Below are 17,169 nucleotides of genomic sequence, written 5' to 3'. Positions count from 1 at the left end.
TTTCCATAAACTAAGAGCCCACTGAGTGATCAGCCTAATAAAAACATTTTTAAAGCCACACTAGATGCATCACTGTAAAATTTCAGAACCCTAGAGATAAAGGAGGTCCTAAGACTTTCTGGAGGGAAGAAAACAGGTAATAATCAAAGATTAGGACTTCCCACCTGAAATACTGGAATTGCTAGAACAAAGGAGACCGATGCTTTCAAAATTCTGAGGGAGAGTAATGATCAAACATGGGGTTCTCTACCCAGGCCAACTAGTAATTGAGGATGAGAATACGATAAAGACATATTCTGGCCAGGCGCAGTGGCTCACGCCTGTAACACCAGCACTTTGGGAAGCAGAGGCAGCAGGATCACCTGAGGCCAGGAGTTTGAGACCAGGCTGGCCAACATGGTAAAACCCCATTTCTACTAAAAATACAAATTAGCCGGATGTGATGGTGCAAGCCTGTAATCCCAGCTACTCGGGAGGCTCAGGGATGAGAATCACTTGAACTTGTGGTGCGGCAGTTGCAGTGAGCCAAGATCGCGCCACTGTATTCCAGCCTCGATAACAGAGCAAAACTCCCTCTCAAAAAAAAAAAAAAAAACATGTTCAGACATGAAAAATTGCCAAAAAATTATATACCCTTTCTCAGAACTGTGGGAACACGGGACCAAGAACACAGATATCCATCATAGGATGGCAAAGAAAAAAGTGTGCGAAGCAGAGCTAGAGTGATCAGTCTAGTTGGTAGCAAGAAGACAAAGAGCTTCAAGATTTAAAGAGAAAAAAAGAGAAATTGGAAAGGTTTGTGTAGAAAATTATCTTGTGAGGTTAGAGGGTATGTAAAGAATGTACAGAGATGTAAAGAAAAACGTCAAGGAAAGAAAGCAAATCAAAAAAAGAATGCAGTTAACTCCAGAAGTAAAATTTACATGAGAAACAATTAAAGCTTATTTGGCTTGTCAACAAACTGTATTTGCATAGTTAAAACAGGGTAAATATAAATGATTGATTTACCTAGAATATGCAACCGTTTTATTGGGAAGACAGTTGGAAAGAAGGATCAAATCCTGATTAATAAATCTTATATGACTGATAAAGATGTTAGTAAAAGCTTGTTACTTAGAAATGTGGAAGTAAATACAAAAAAAAAAAAAAACCCCTATTAGTTGAAAGTGAGCAGGGATAAAGCAGCAACTGTTACTGTTGTTTGTTTTGGTTACAAAGTTTTTATCACTATTTAATTTTTTAATGAATTTGTTGCTTTGTTAAAAAAATTAATTTCAAAAAACTCATGCTGGCTCATATTGTAGAAACCAATTGGAGGGGACTCCAAGTAGAGACAAAGAGAGAGTAGGAGGTTGAGGCTACATAAGCCAAGAGAATGGAGGACTTAAGTAAGGTAGTGGTAAAGGGAATGGGGAGGTGGGAATGGAAAGGAATATTTGCAGTAGAAATGATGGGACCTGGTGGCTGGAGGCGTGAGAATGAACAGGAAGAGGGAGAAGTCTGGAATTATTTGAGGAACTGAATACTCTCTGAGAAAGAGAAGGGAAGGAAGAGCAGGCTTGCGGGTGATGGCAGCAATTTAAATTATGGACCAAGCTGAGGTAGCTAGACATCCAAGTAGCAATGCTAGATGGACATGAGTTCAGGAGAGCTCTGGGTTGAAATAAGAGAATAAATTAGATCTAAGAATAAACTCAACCAATTCCCAAGGAAAGCTAACCTGACTGTCCCCTTGAGCCCCACGAGTATATGGCTCCTGGGTACAGACTGCCAAGTGAGAGCTGTTTATCCTAGCTGTGTTCTATTAACAAGTCTCACCTGCCAAGTGCCACAGCCCCTCAGCCATTGCCCTTTGTTTTTCTGGAAGTCTCTAATGTTAGGAAATGTCTTCCAAGAGGTTCATGCTACTGTTCCCATCTCTCCAGAACTTCTGCTTCACTTGCTTCTCATCTTCCCTGTCTACTGTCACACACTGCTTCTCTCTCATCAGTTTGATGCCAAGCAAGATGGTCCATTGGAATACACAGCCAACTGACACAAATCCATGCTTGACTTGATATCCCTTGGGAAGTTGAGTGTCTCCTGCCAGCATCTGGAGCTGTTACTTGTGATTTTGGAATCCTTGTCACTGAGGCTGACTGCACCACAGCACTGCTCAGGCCACCCATATGGTGGAACTGATGCCAATGAGAAATCAAGATGAGAGTTTGTAGGTCAGAGTAGAGGAACCCAGAAATGCCCAATTCCTGTCTACCACACATCTCTACTCACAGGGCTGACAGCGATGAACAAGCAAACACTACCCAAATGAGAAACAAATGATACTTTATTCATGACTGAGGCAGTACTTTCTAATCCATAGGTAGGGATCTGATAAAAACTGAACTGAGGTTCTCGCAAGGGTAGAAGCCAACCACTGGGTTGCAGAGAGGCTGGTCACACTTTTTGGCACTGCACATGGGAGGTAGTATCGTCTTGGGATAGTTCTATTACTCCAGAAAGGTGGGAAAAGCAGCCGGTGTGCAATAAGAAAAGCAAGGCCAAGAGCCCCGGCAGGCTCAGCAAGCGGCTGCCTGCATTCCGGTCCTAGTGTCAGGCCCCTGAAGACCTCAACATACTCTCTGCTTTAACTCCAAACTACGAATACACATTTTTTATAGACGCCCCCTTTTGATTTAATCTCACTTGTGTTTGTTGCCTGCAACCAACAGACCACTGAGGAAACTGGTTCAGCGTCAATCATGTCGTCCTGACTGCATTCCTAGCATTACAATACCACTGGGCACAGTTGGTGGGTAATCCGCATCTGATGAAGGAATGAGGGGTATGTGCAGTGGTCCTAAAGAACAGGTCCGGTCTATTTAATTCAGGAGTTAGAATATAATTCATAACATGCTTAACCAGTATGCAATAGTACCCAAAGGGCTACTGAATCCCAAACTGAATATGGAGATTTGCTGAAACTAACCTTAAAGTGACCACTACAGCTGTGCCTAATAGCAACATGAAAGAAATATAAAGCCACATTAACTACTTTCAGGAAATCAGCTTATGGAAGCTCTATGTGCAATTTCATATCAATCGTTCACTCAAGTAAATATAGAGGAACAAAATGCAAATAGTTTCCTCCAAGAAAATATTGAGTGCATATTATCAGTCATTATGTTTTACAGAAAATTTAAATACATGCGCTTTTCAAAAATACAAAATGGGAATCAAGACATCTATCAAATTTAAATGTTAAACCAAGTCCTGGTTTTCAGAATTCAGTAGCCAATCATGGTTCTGTCCCACGGCCACTAGTCCAGGATTTCCAATAGTTGTGGATCTTTTCTGTAATTGGAACAAAATTTTCTTTATATGTGACAATTGTTTCCACATAAAATCCTTTTGGGGCTTCAGATGGTTCACTGAGCATTTCACTTGCTGAGCCATGCTTTTGGTCTACTTCATCACCTTTAAGAGAAAAAATAATGAACACATGAAGTATTAACTTAGAAAGTAGTCATGAGTCTTAGAAATTAACTAAGGTAAAAATTAAATCCAGTCCCCTCAACCCCAATAATAAAGGAAAGGAAAGGAAAGGAAGAAGGAAGGATGGAAGGTAGGAAGGAAGGAAAAGAAAGACAGACAGCAGGCAGGCATGGTGGCTCACACCTGTAATCCCAGAATTTTGGGGGGCCAAGGCAGGTGGACCACCTGAGGAGAGGAGTTTGAGACCAGCCTGGCCAACATGGTGAAAACCCATCTCTATAAAAATACAAAAATTAGCCAGGTGTGATGGTGCAAGCCTGTAATCCCAGCTACTTGGGAGGCTGAGGCCAGAGGACTGCTTAAGCCTGGGAGGTGTAGGCTGAAGTGAGCTGAGATGGTGTCACTGCATTCTAGCCTGGGCAACAGCACTAGACTCCATCTCAAAAAAAAAAAAAAAAAAAAAAAATTAGCCGGCGGTAGTGGTGTGCACCTGTAATCCCAGCTATTTGGGAAGCTGAGGCAGAAGAATCGCTTGAGCCCACAGACAGGAGTTGCAATGAGCCGAGATCATGCCACTGTACTCCAGCCTGGGGGACAGGGTGAGACCCTGTCTCAAAAAAAAAAAAAAAAAATGAAAGAACAAAAGAAAACATAAACATTATGGACATTAAAATATTTTTGGCCGGGCGCGGTGGCTCAAGCCTGTAATCCCAGCACTTTGGGAGGCCGAGGCGGGTGGATCACGAGGTCAACAGATGGAGACCATCCTGGTCAACATGGTGAAACCCCGTCTCTACTAAATAAAAATACAAAAAATTAGCTGGGCACGGTGGCGCGTGCCTGTAGTCCCAGCTACTCGGGAGGCGGAGGCAGGAGAATTGCCTGAACCCAGGAGGCGGAGGTTGCGGTGAGCTGAGATGGCGCCATTGCACTCCAGCCTGGGTAACAAGAGCGAAACTCCGTCTCAAAAATAATAATAAATAAATAAATAAAATATTTTTACTTTATATACATGAAGTAAATATTTTTACCATATATGTAAAGTAAATATAAAAAAAAATATATATATATATATATATATTTTTTTTTTTTTTTTGGTAGAGATGGGGGTCTTCCTATGTTGCCCAGGCTGGTCCTGAATGCCTGGGCTGAAGCTATCTCCCACCTCAGTCTCCCAAAGTGATAGGATTACAGGCGCGAGTCACTGCACCCAGCCAAAATGTTTTTAAATGCTTAATGCTGGACACATGTACTTTCAGGCCACTGATAGCTTCATCAGCAAATGTAATCTTCAGCACAGTTTTCACACAACAACTTTACTGAGATATACTTAACACACCATACGATTAACCCACTTAAAATATACAACTTAATGTTTTTTAGTATATTCAGATTTGTGCAACCAGCACCACAATCAATTTAAAAATATTTTCATCCACAAAAGGAATCCACACCTTTGGCAGTCATTCCCACTCCTCAGCCCCTAGCAACCACACTAATCAAGTTAACGCCTCTACAGATTTCCAGCATATTTTTGAAAGCTGAGACTTTCCTCCTTTTGCGTCTAGTAACTGGGAAGATTTTAATACGCCTTGGCTGCTAAAAGTCCTGAAACTGCTCGCCACATACAGAACAGAAGCATCACTCTTTAAAAATCACCGGCCAGAGTCTAAAATTTCACCCTGCAGTTTACACAGATTCCTCCAATTCTGAGAATGGGGACGGCCCTAGCCAATAAATAATTAAGATTTAGGTAACACTATTTACAAGGTGTTAACAGTCCCCGGAGTCTAGTTCTTTGCAGATTCCATTATAACAAACGGCTGTAAGCACCCGTTTCAGTTAGTTTTGCGGAATCAACCGGGGGTTTAAAAGAGAGGGAGGTCGTTTCCATGACCCCGGAAAACTCCCCACAGAAGGCGGTGTGTCCCGGGGCAGGCCCCGCCAGAGAGCCCTACCTGACGACCTCATCATTTTCTGGCCTACGTAAATCAGTGAGCCCAACAGAGACCAGGTGCCAAGCCCGTAGACTACCGACATCCGCCGGTACCAGGCCGTGAACGGGTTTTGAGGCATGGCTACGCCGGCGAGGGCCGCAATTCTCGCAGGGTCTCAACTATCGCAGGCCCACGGTGGAGGCGGGACTTCCGGTGAGGGCGTCGCTGCTGTCGCTGCCGCCGTAACTATCAAGGAGTCGCCCGTGTTCCGCGTCTGCTTCCTGCTCTGCCCCGATGCATCTGCCGGCTTTTGGTCCGAAAAGTCCCTTAGGCGTTCGGACTTTCGGGTGCAGAGTTGTGGGCGGGCGACACTTCTTACCACGTGACGAGGACTAAATGACAACGTCTCTGAAGAGAAGCTTCTCACTTGCAAAATTGTGATGCCTTCATGGGTTCCTAGGCGGTATCTGACTTGTCTCTCCCCACAACTCATTTTCCCCCATTTTCCTTTCATGAAATCTGGGTGAACTTCAAATACCTCCAGTCCAAAGCTAATCCCTCCACTAGGCTCTGGGTCTTATTTTTTCCTGCCTCAGGGGCCTTTCCCTTCAGTCCTAAGGGATTGACACCCTAAGTCCTCTCCCATCTTCATTATTGATGTTTATCCTTCATACAAACATGCCCATGTCTCAAACACAAAACATCTTCAACTCTTGTCTACCTCCAGCTTTTGACTTACTCATACATTTCTTTAAAGCAAGATACCCTCAATAGACTGAGCAACTAAGAGCAAGTGTGATGTGCTTGGCACAGAGGAGGCTCGGTAAATTGACATTAAGTACTTTTCAGTCATACTTAAACTTGGTTTCAGAAACATTTGCCACCACTGATCTCACCTGCGTTTCCTTAAGGGTTCTTTTTACCTCACCCACCCTTTAAAAACTGATGTTCAGCCCCAGAAATCTATATCCACAAAAATTAACTCTGAATGGATCACTGACTTAAATGTAAAAATAAAACTACTTAATATAAACCTAGAAAAAAAAAAACAGGAGAATATGTTTTCTATCTTGGAATAAGCAAAGATTTCTTAGACAAAAACCATCCCAAGCCGGGTGGCTCACGCCTGTAACTCTAGCACTTTGGGAGGCAGAGGATGGAGGATTGCTTGAGCCCAGAAGTTCCAGACTAGCCTAGCCAACATAGCGAAACTCCATCTCAATTTTTATATATATGCATAAAGAAAAAAGGATTAATAGGGCTTTTTAAAAAAATTAATATTTTTGCTTTTCGAAGGTCACAGTTGAGAAAATAAAAAATCAAGCCACAGAATAAAATATTCAAATGAACATATATCTGACAAAAGACTTGGATCCAGAATATATGACGATGCCTTACAACTCAGTTATAAAAATACAACCCAACTAAAAACCAGGCAATAAATTTGAATAGAACAAAAGAAGATATACAAATGACCAAAAGCACAGGAGCATCATTAGTCATCACAGAAATGCACATTAAACAATACACAAAGAGACCATTACACACCTGTTAGAATGGCCAAAATCAGATTGAGAATACCAAGAGCTGTTTGGAACAATCGGAACTCTTAGTGATGGGAGCATAAAATGTTATAATCTCTTTTCAAAACTTAGGTTTTTTTGTTTTTGTTTTGAGACAGAGTCTCGCTCTGTTGCCCAGGCTGGAGTGCAGTGGTGCAATCTCGGCTCACTGCAACCTCTGCCTCTCGGATTCAAGCAATTATCTGCCTTAGCCTCCCGAGTAGCTGGGATTACAGGCGCCTGCCACCACACTCAGCTAATTTTTGTATTTTAAGTAGAGACAAGGTTTCACCATCTTGGCCAGGCTGGTCTTGAACTCCTGACTTCATGATCCACTCGCTTCGGCCTCCCAAAGTGGTGTGATTACAGGCGTGAGCCAACGCGCCCAGCTGCAAAATTTAGTTTTTAAAGAGTTGAACATATGCCTACCATACAACCCAGGCATTCCATTTCTAGTTATCCATGAGAAATAAAAACCTATGTCCACCCACAGCCATGTACATGAATGTTCATAGAGTTTTATTCTTAATAGGAAAACAAAGGAAGCCTCCCCATTATCCATCAAGTAAATAGCTAAACATAACGTGGGTTACCACTTGGCAATAAACAGGTACTGGTACATATAACCACACAATCTCAAAATAGATTATACGAAGTGAAAAAGCAAGCCAGACACAAAAAGAAACCAGTCACAAAATTCTAGAAGCAAACTATAGTGGGGGAAAGCTGATCAGTAGTTGTCTGCTGCGAGGGTGTGGAGAAAGGGAAGGGCTAAAAGGAATCTGGGGAGACCTTGAGAGGTGATGGCAATTCTGTATGTTGATGCTGGTGGTGGTTTCATGGGGGTACGCAACTGTGAAGACTCATCCAATTGTATGCTTTAAATGGATGCAGTTTATTATATGTGAACTATAGCTCAATAGTTATAAACAAATCAGAAAAAGTGGTATTGTTTCAAGCTTGTGTCTCTTCTCATCCTTATTTCTCATCAGCCTTACTCATGATACCTATTTTATATGTTAATAACTCTCACATCTACTCCAGATTCTCTGAAAGCAAATTCATGTTGCTGCCAACCTGCTATGCATCCTCCGCTGCATATCCCACAAGGTCCTGAAACTAAAGAAATGTTCAGAATTTAATTCATCAATGCCATTCCCAATAGGAAACAAACTTTCTTTTCCCTAATTCAGCGAGTGATCAAGAAATCACCCAAGCCAGAAACGTGGAACCATTTCATCTGACATCCCTTTTGTCACGTCTGTCTAAATACCCTGTCTCTGTTTTGGCCTCATTTCTCTTCTGGATTACAGTCTCCTCTCATCCTTCCTGCCACTCCTATGGCGTCTGTTTCAAACCTTAAATTACCGTTTCAACCCCTGCTTAAGATAAGTCAGTGGCTTATATTAACTTCAAGATGGAGTTCAATACCCACAAAAATTAACAATTAATAAAAAGATAGAGTTCATAGTCCTCATTGAGCATAGAGGACTCAGTGGTCCCTTCTCAAGATGGTTGTTTTCCACACAGCACTATCACCCCACCATTCCCCACATTCTGTGGAAAAAGTCACTAGTACCCCAAGGTGGGACCTGCATGGCCGTGTCATGCCGTGCTCTTTCCTCAGCTCCCTAAGTCACTGTCACTCAAGGGAAGCCCAGAGTGAGTTGGGTCTATCACACATTTTCTTCTGTTAATTTGAAACAGAAAAGCCCAAGAAGAAAGTTTTGGCCTTAATCTGTACAGACAGCTTTATGTATTCTTTTATATGATGTATTAAAAATTATACCCCAAATTAAACATATTCTTGGAAAATGCACAGAAAATAAAAGCTCTTGGAATTTAAATGTAAATGTTCAACTTTTTTTTTTTTTGAGACAAAGTTTTGCTTTTGTTGCCCAGGCTGGAGTGCAATGTCGTGATCTCGGCTCACCACAACCTGAGATTACAGGCATACACCACCACGCGCAGCAAAATTTTTTGTATTTTTAGTAGAGACGGGGTTTCTCCATGTTGGTCAGGTTTGTCTCAAACTCCTCAGGTAATCCATTTGCTTCAGCCTCCCAAAGTGCTGAGATTACAGGCGTGAGCCACCGCGCACCCAGCAAATGTTCAACATTTTAAGAGAGGAAACTCTGCTAGAATGTAGGGCAGAGACAAAAAGAAATACCATAACCTGTATTTGAATACAAATTCAAAAGATAGAATATCAAAATCAATCCAGCTGGTCCAACATCCAATTAATAGGAGCTTCCAGCTTCATTTTCACATAGCACTCATTACCTTCTAATGTATCATTTACTTTTTTTGTTGTTGAGACAGAGTCTCACTCTGTCACCCAGGCTGGAGTGCAGTGGCACCATCTCAATGAAACCTCTGCCTCCTGGGTTCAAGCAATTCTCCCTGCCTCAGCTTCCCAAGTAGCTGGAATTACAGGTGTGTGCCACCACATCTGGCTAATTTTTGTATTTTTAATAGAATCAGGGTTTCACCATTTTGGCCAGGCTGGTCTCAAACTCCTGACCTCAGGTGATCTGCCCACCTTGGCCTCCCAAAGGGCTGGGATTACAGCCATGAGCCACCGTGCCAGCCATATCATTTACTTCTAATTACACTGTTACAGGTGGACTTCCCTAACTAATGCATAAGCTCTTTGAAAACAGTACTTTTTGTTTCATTGCCAATATTCTCAATGCCTAGAAGACTACTCCATAGACAACAAGTACTGGATACTTACTTGTTGAATTAGTGAAATAATGGCTTCAAAGTTCTGAGATTATCTTGGGCCTATACCTTTAAACACAATGGGTTAGTCTGTTTTTGCATCTCTATAACAGAACACCAGAGACTGGGCAATTTATTTTTTATTTTTTGGGAATTTATTTTATTTTATTTATTTATTTATTTATTTTGAGATGAAGTTTTGCTGTTGTTACCCAGACTGGAGTGCAATGGCACGATCTCAGCTCACCACAACCTCCGCCTTCTGGGTTCAAGCAATTCTCCTGCCTCAGCCTCCTGAGTAACTGGGACTACAGGCATGCGCCACCATGCCCAGCTAATTTTTGTATTTTTAGTAGGACAGGGTTTCACCATGTTGACCAGGATGGTCTCGATCTCTTGACCTCGTGATCCACCCGCCTCGGCCTCCCAAAGTGCTGGGATTATAGGCATGAGCCACCGCGCCCGGCCGGGAATTTATTTTAAAAAGAGGTTTACGGGTTATGTTTATGGCTCATGGTTCTGTAGGCTGTATAGGAAGCAAGGTGCTAGCATCTGCTGCTGGTGAAGGCCTCAGGAAGTTTACAGTCATGGGCAGAAGGTAAAGAGGTAGCTGATGTATCACAATGCAAAACGAGAGGAAGAGGTGGGGGAGGTTAACACTTTTTTTTTTTTTTGGGATGGAGTCTCGCTCTGTCACCACTGGAGTGCAGTGTCTTGATCTTGGCTCACTGCAACCTCTGCTTCCCGGGTTCAAGCCATTCTTGTGCTTAGCCTCCTGAGTAGCTGGGAATACAAATTTTTGTATATTTAGTAGAGACGGTTTCACCATGTTGGCCAGGCTGGTCTCGAACTCCAAACCTCAGATGATCCGCCCACCTCAAGCCTCCCTAAGTGCTGGGATTATAGGCATGAGCCAGAGTCTCCAGTCACCACACTCTTTTAAACAACTATACCTCGTTTGAACTCAGAACAAGAACTCACTCATTTCTGAGGGTGGCACCAAGCCATTCATGAAGAATCCACCGGTATGACCCAAACTCCTCCCTCCCACCAGGCCCTACCTCCAATTCTGGGGATTACATTTCAATGACAGACTTGGAGGGGACAAATATCCAAACCATATTACCTGGCAAAGTCATAAAGTATGAAGTCAGAATAGATTTGTAGATATGCTGAGATCCAGTGAGTTCTCCCCAAGTAAAAGTCATTTGAGATTGCAAAATGCCTTACGGAATAAAGGGAAGAGTGGAACTAACCCAAGATTCCCAGCAGAAGAAATTCCTGAATGACAATTGTGTAGCAGGTCAAAGTGATTGGCCCCCAGTAAAAGGGGATATCAGTGGCCTCCAAAGAATTAAAAAAAAAATGGACTTCATTCAGTTGAATAAGCTAGAATTTCTTAGTAAACAGAACAAAATATTTCTTCTTTCAAAAAGCATACAAAACTTAGAAATTCTGAGGAAAACCACAGCAAACCTAAGAGAGCTTAATCCAAGTAGGGAGCAAGCCAACATACAGCAGGATGAAATGCCAAAAGTAACTCTGATTTTGTGCTTTGGAATGTTTTCCTACAAGTGGCACAGGGACTGACTGGGACACTAGCACCCTGGAGAAAAATGTCATCCTACCTTGCTGGGACTTGAACAATATTTACATGATCATGACTGTGTAAATGCTTCTTAGGAGCTTTCGGCTTTCACATTCAATTTAGTGACAAAAAATATAATAGGCCAGAATATAATTTTTTTTTTTTTTTTTTTTTTTTCTGAAACACTGTCTTGATCTCCCACCCAGGCAGGAGTACAGTGGCATGATCATAGCTCACTGTGACCTTGTACTCCTGGGCTGAAGTGATTCTCCTGCCTTAGCCTCCCAAGTAGCTAGGACTACAGCTATGCACCACCATGGCCCACTAACTTATAAAATTTTTGGTACAGTCTCACCATGTTGCCCAGGCTGGTCTCAAAGTCCCGGCCTCAAGTGAGTCTCCTGCCTTGGCCTCTCAAAGCACTGAGATTACAGGTGTGAGCCACTGTATCTGACCCGGAATATAAATTTTACTAATCTTGATAATATACAAATAATAACTGGATAGTAGACAGAAAAGTCTCAATATTTTGATTCTTTGAAAATGGAAATTGAGATATGGGCTAAAAAATACATCAACAACAAAAACCTTGTAAGGAGAAGTTAAAAGCAGTTATCTTCAAAAAGTAGGTCTTAGTTTAGAAAGTGGAGGTAACTTTTTTTTTTTTTATTGCATTTTAGGTTTTGGGGTACATGTGCAGAACATGCAAGACAGTTGCATAGGTACACACATGGCAGTGTTTTTTGCTTCCTTTCTCCCCTTCACCCACATTTGGCATTTCTCCCCAGGCTATCCCTCCCCAGCTCCCCCTCCCGCTGGCCCTCCCCTTTTCCCCCCAATAGACCCCAGTGTTTAGTACTCCCCTCTCTGTGTCCACGTGTTCTCATTTTTCATCACCCACCTATGAGTGAGAATATGCGGTATTTCATTTTCTGTTCTTGTGTCAGTTTGCTGAGAATGATGTTCTCCAGATTCATCCATGTCCCTACTAACAACACAAACTCATCATTTCTGATTGCTGCATAATATTCCATGGTGTATATGTGCCACATTTTCCCAATCCAGTCTATCATCAATGGGCATTTGGGTTGATTCCAGGTCTTTGCTATTGTAAACAGTGCTGCAATGAACATTCGTGTGCATGTGTCCTTATAGTAGAATGATTTATAGTCCTTTGGATATATACCCAGTAATGGGATTGCTGGGTCAAATGGAATTTCTATTTCTAAGGCCTTGAGGAATCGCCACACTGTCTTCCACAATGGTTGAACTAATTTACACTCCCACCAACAGTGTAAAAATGTTCCTTTTTCTCCACATCCTCTCCAGCATCTGTTGTCTCCAGATTTTTTAATGATCGCCATTCTAACTGGCGTGAGATGGTATCTCAATGTGGTTTTGATTTGCATCTCTCTGATGACCAGTGATGATGAGCATTTTTTCATATGATTGTTGGCCTCATATATGTCTTCTTTTGTAAAGTGTCTGTTCATATCCTTTGCCCAATTTTGAATGGGCTTGTTTTTTTCCTGTAAATCTGTTTGAGTTCTTTGTAAATTCTGGATATCAGCCCTTTGTCAGATGGGGGAGGTAACTTCTTATTTGTTATAAGCTCTTTAGTATAAGGTATTTGTTTCATTTTGATCCTGCATATATATTACTTTAGTTATGAGGATTAAGTTCAGGAAACACTTCTTGAGGAAGTCACTTAAAGCACATACACACTCACACAGACACCTCAGGAAATCACATTTGAATTAGCAATATTTTAGCCAGTGTTTTCTGCATCTAGATTTATTTCCTTTATGATCATTAAGATTCTTACTTAAGTTGCCAAAATACATTTACCTCTGATTTTATTTAGATTCTAAAAGTCAGGATACAAAAAGCACATAAACATCTACAAGTACCAAAACATTTGTGACCTTATAATTATATAGTGCAAGAAAAGAGACAGAGACAGGGAATACAAATAAATTATTATCTAAAGAGTTACATACAAAATTTCCTGGATGATTTGTTAAAATCTGCTAGAAAAGTAACAGAAATGTTATTAAGCCTTTACAGACATTTTGAACAAGATCTGACGCCGTTCTCTTCCATTTCCTGGCCTCATCCTCAGCTTAACAAGCACTGGAGACAGCCAGCTTCTTCAAATGGTCCATGAACACCTGCAGGCTAACGTCATCAGTTAGGATGGGTGCTCCAGTTTCCTGAAATGTAACGATAAAGATTAGTTTGCATATATCTTAGAAGCTGTTTAGAATTCATGAGCTGTCAAGTACCTTCCCTCAGAACATTCACAGGTGTTGTCCCCTCTGCTACGAGTACTCCCATAACCTCATCCTCTGCCTTACTCACAACTTCTTTCAACTAATGCACAATTTCCTCACAAGACCCTTTCCTGATACACTGATATCAGGCTGCCAGCACCTGCTAGTTTTAAGCACAAGGCCTTCGACTTCACCCTCTTCTCCACAATCCTGATGACATACCCAGAGTCTGGCTCGTCAACAATGTAAGCTCGCGGAGCTTACACACCCACCCTTCCTCTTGAGTGCTCTGCTTACAACAGAAGCTGGATAATGGTGTACCCACAAATGAGTGAACCAGTATCTCCACTCAACGGATGGATGTTTCAAATATCAGAAAAAGCTTATAATTGTATTAATGTTATGGGAAAAAATGGAATAGAAAACTCAATTTATAGTAAGATTCCAATTTTGTAAAGAAATTAAAATACATATATACACACACAAACATTAATACACTTTATATTATGCAGAAAAATGCTGGAAATAGTTAACTCTTTAGATAATCGTTCTAGGTAATCTAAATTTTCTTTATTTCTTTAAACATATTCAGATTTTCTAAAACGAAACCATGCTGTTATAATTAGAAAAATATAAGCGTGATCAAAATGTTTTCAGAGGATTTCAAGGAAAAAGGAGTGGAAGATACATACTTTTCTCTATTCCTCCCACTAAGGACAACTAACAACCTTGGGCATTTTATATAAACCAAACCTAAGAAGACCTTGAAAGCTGAAGAGAAGACAGAAGACGAATTAAAGAACCTGAGACCTAAGAACAACACAGCTGTGAGTTCCCTGGGCTTCCTTTTTGCCTTATATACTCCGAATTTGGAGTTGAGGAAGCTGGCAAATTGTCACTGAGCACAGACTCAAACGAAACGAAACAACGAAAAGCACCCACTTTCTCCAGCCAAAGGACTAAAGGAGCCTAGCAAGACAGAACAACCTTAGATAATAACCACTGTACTCCAGGCAAAAATGAAAGAACCAGCAAAAGCTGGGTGGGCAGCTAAAGTTTCCACCCTCACAAGGCAGTAACAAGGCACTCCAACACTCCCACTGGGATGGTGGCAGAGAAGGCTAAGTATGGAGCCAGGATGTTCATCCCCAATGGCCAGTAGAAAATTCCCTTAGCCTTGTGGTGTCAGTAGAGGCCATCTGTGGAGCATGGACTTTCCAGCCCAACCTGGCAAAAATACATGTCCCACCCCTGACTACTGGGATGGTATCAGAGGCCTGGTGGAGGGTCAGGAGTTTCACTGTCACCCAAGTGTAACAAGGCCATCTCCACAGTGGCGTCATTGGAAGCTATGGGGGAGCTGGAACTCCCGTTCCCACTAAGCACTAATTAGAAATCACTAGGTGCCCCCAGGTGTCAACAGAGCCAGTGGAAAATCTGGGCTTCTCTACTTGGCAGTAATGAAACCCACCACTGCCCCACTCACCCTTGCAACCACCTTCCCTGTCAGAGTAATGTAAGAAAAAAACAGTGCGGCCGGGCGCGGTGGCTCACGCCTATAATCCCAGCACTTTGGGAGGCCAAGGCAAGTGGATCACAAGGTCAAGAGATCGAGACCATCCTGGTCAACATGGTGAAACCCTGTCTCTACTAAAAATAAAAAAATTAGCTGGGCATGGTGGTGCACGCCTGTAGTCCCAGCTCCTCAGGAGGCTGAGGCAGGAGAATTGCTTAAACCCAGGAGGCGGAGGTTGTGGTGAGCCGAGATCGCGCCATTGCACTCCAGCCTGGGTAACAAGAGTGAAACTCCGTCTCAAAAAAAGAAAAAAAAGAAAAAAAAAGTGAAAAGTAGCAGTTTTAAATAAGATCCAGGGTCTCATACAAATACTCAAGTGTCCAACTTTCAATAAAAAAATCGCTTATACAAAGTGATTACTAAGCCCTCCAACTGGATTTAAAAAGACAATTGACAGGCCGGGTGCGATGGCTCATGCCTATAATCCCATCACTTTGGAAGGCTGAGGCAGGCAGATCACTTGAGGTCATGAGTTCAAGACAGGCCTGGCCAACGTGGTGAAACCTCGTCTCTACTAAAAATACAAAAATTAGCCCGGGCGTGGTGGTAAGCACCTGTAATCCAAGCTACTTGGAACGGTGAGACATGCAAATCGTTTGAACCCAGGAGGTGGAGGTTGCAGTGAGTTGAGACTGCACCACTGCACTCCCAGCCTGGGCAACAGAGCTAGACGTTTCCTCAAAAAAAAAAAAAAAAAAAAAAAAAGACAACTGACACATGTTAACACTGAGTTGACAACAATTGTTAGAAACAGCATGATAAAAATGTTTCATGAGCAACTGCAAACACACTTGAACAAATGAAAAAGCAGGAAGCCTCCGCAAAGAAAAACAATGCCCCCGGAAAGAAGTGGAAGACATGGAGAATCAAAAGGAAATTTTATAACTGAAAAATACAGTGACCAACACAACGCCCAGTGCATAGGTTCAATGCAGAAAAGGAACAGAAGAAAGAATCAATAAACTGGAAGGCAAAATAACAGAAGTTACCCAAATGAACAAAATAAAGAAAATACATGGAAATGTAGTACCTGGGATACGACAAAATGTCTAACATTCATGTCACTGGATGCCAAGAAAGAAGGAAAAGACAGCACTTCTTTTGGTGAAAAGGCATTCAAAGAAATAATGACTGAAAACTTTCCTGTTCTGGCAAGAGATATAAATGTACAGAAGCAAAAAGCTGAGCAAACCAAAACAGGATAAACCTACAAAGAAAATTAACAAACTGCAAGTGAGAGAAAATATTTACAAACCACATATTTGCAAAAGAAGTAGTATCTAGAATATATAAAGAACTCTCAAACAGTAAAAATCCAAATAATCCAGTTAGACCACAAACCAAAGACACAGAGATTTCACTGAAGAAGAAATACAGATGGCAAAGTAGCACGTGAGAAGATTATCGGCACCATCAGTCATTAGGAAAATGTAAATTAAAACTGCAATGATATACCACTACATACCTATCAGAATGGCTAAAATAAAAATGATACCCCCAAATGATGGCTAGGATGCAGAGAAACTGGATCACTCACACACTGCTAGTAGTTTGGCAGTTTCTTAAAAACTAAACATATAATTACCATACAACCCAGTAAATGTACTCCTGGGCATTTATCTCAAAGAAATGAAGATTTAAAGAGGTAAAAAAGTTTCTGCACATGAATGTTTATAGCAGCTTTATTCCTAGTAGCCAGAAACTGTGAACAACACAGATATCCTTCAATGGGTTAATGATTAAACACACTGCAATACATGTATCGACACTGCGGAATACTACTTAGCAAATAAAAAGGAACAAACTTTTGATACATGCAACAACCTGAGATGAATCTCTAGATGATTATGTTGAGGGAAAAAAGCCAACCCCAGAAGGTTATAGACTGTGTGACTTTATACAAAATATTCTTGATGATAAAAATTATAGAAATGGTAAACAGGTGAGCAACTGCCAGGCACTGGCAGTGGGGGGCAGAGGCAGGAGGGAAGCTGGTGTGACTATAAAAGGGCACATGAGAGATCCAGGTGGTGAT

At 41.6% G+C, this 17,169-nt stretch overlaps 2 protein-coding genes across 3 annotated transcripts in view; both read right to left on the bottom strand.

Annotated features, from left to right (window-relative positions):
* Positions 1-2,308: 2,308 nt before the first annotated feature.
* On the bottom strand, positions 2,309-5,614 carry SMIM26 (small integral membrane protein 26). The gene is made up of 2 exons (XM_035298448.3): positions 5,433-5,614; positions 2,309-3,456 (listed from the first exon to the last, which is right to left on the bottom strand). The coding sequence occupies exons 1-2, from the start codon at positions 5,548-5,550 to the stop codon at positions 3,278-3,280; spliced, it is 297 nt and encodes a 98-aa protein (XP_035154339.1). The 5' UTR covers positions 5,551-5,614; the 3' UTR covers positions 2,309-3,277.
* Positions 5,615-13,063: 7,449 nt separating this feature from the next.
* Positions 13,064-17,169, bottom strand: part of SEC23B (SEC23 homolog B, COPII component) — a 38,749-nt gene continuing 34,643 nt past the window's right edge. For both annotated transcript variants that reach the window (XM_078371461.1, XM_002747478.5), the window contains one exon: positions 13,064-13,498. Coding sequence is in view for 1 of the 2 variants with exons in the window: in XM_002747478.5 (XP_002747524.1) it covers positions 13,409-13,498 (90 nt within the window). In the remaining variant the exon portion in view is untranslated. The remainder of the gene's footprint in view (positions 13,499-17,169) is intronic.

This window comes from Callithrix jacchus, chromosome 5, assembly GCF_049354715.1.
Source record: "Callithrix jacchus isolate 240 chromosome 5, calJac240_pri, whole genome shotgun sequence".
NCBI lineage: Eukaryota > Metazoa > Chordata > Mammalia > Primates > Cebidae > Callithrix > Callithrix jacchus.
Note: the sequence above shows the minus strand (reverse complement) of the source record. Positions and strands in the feature narration are given on the sequence as shown.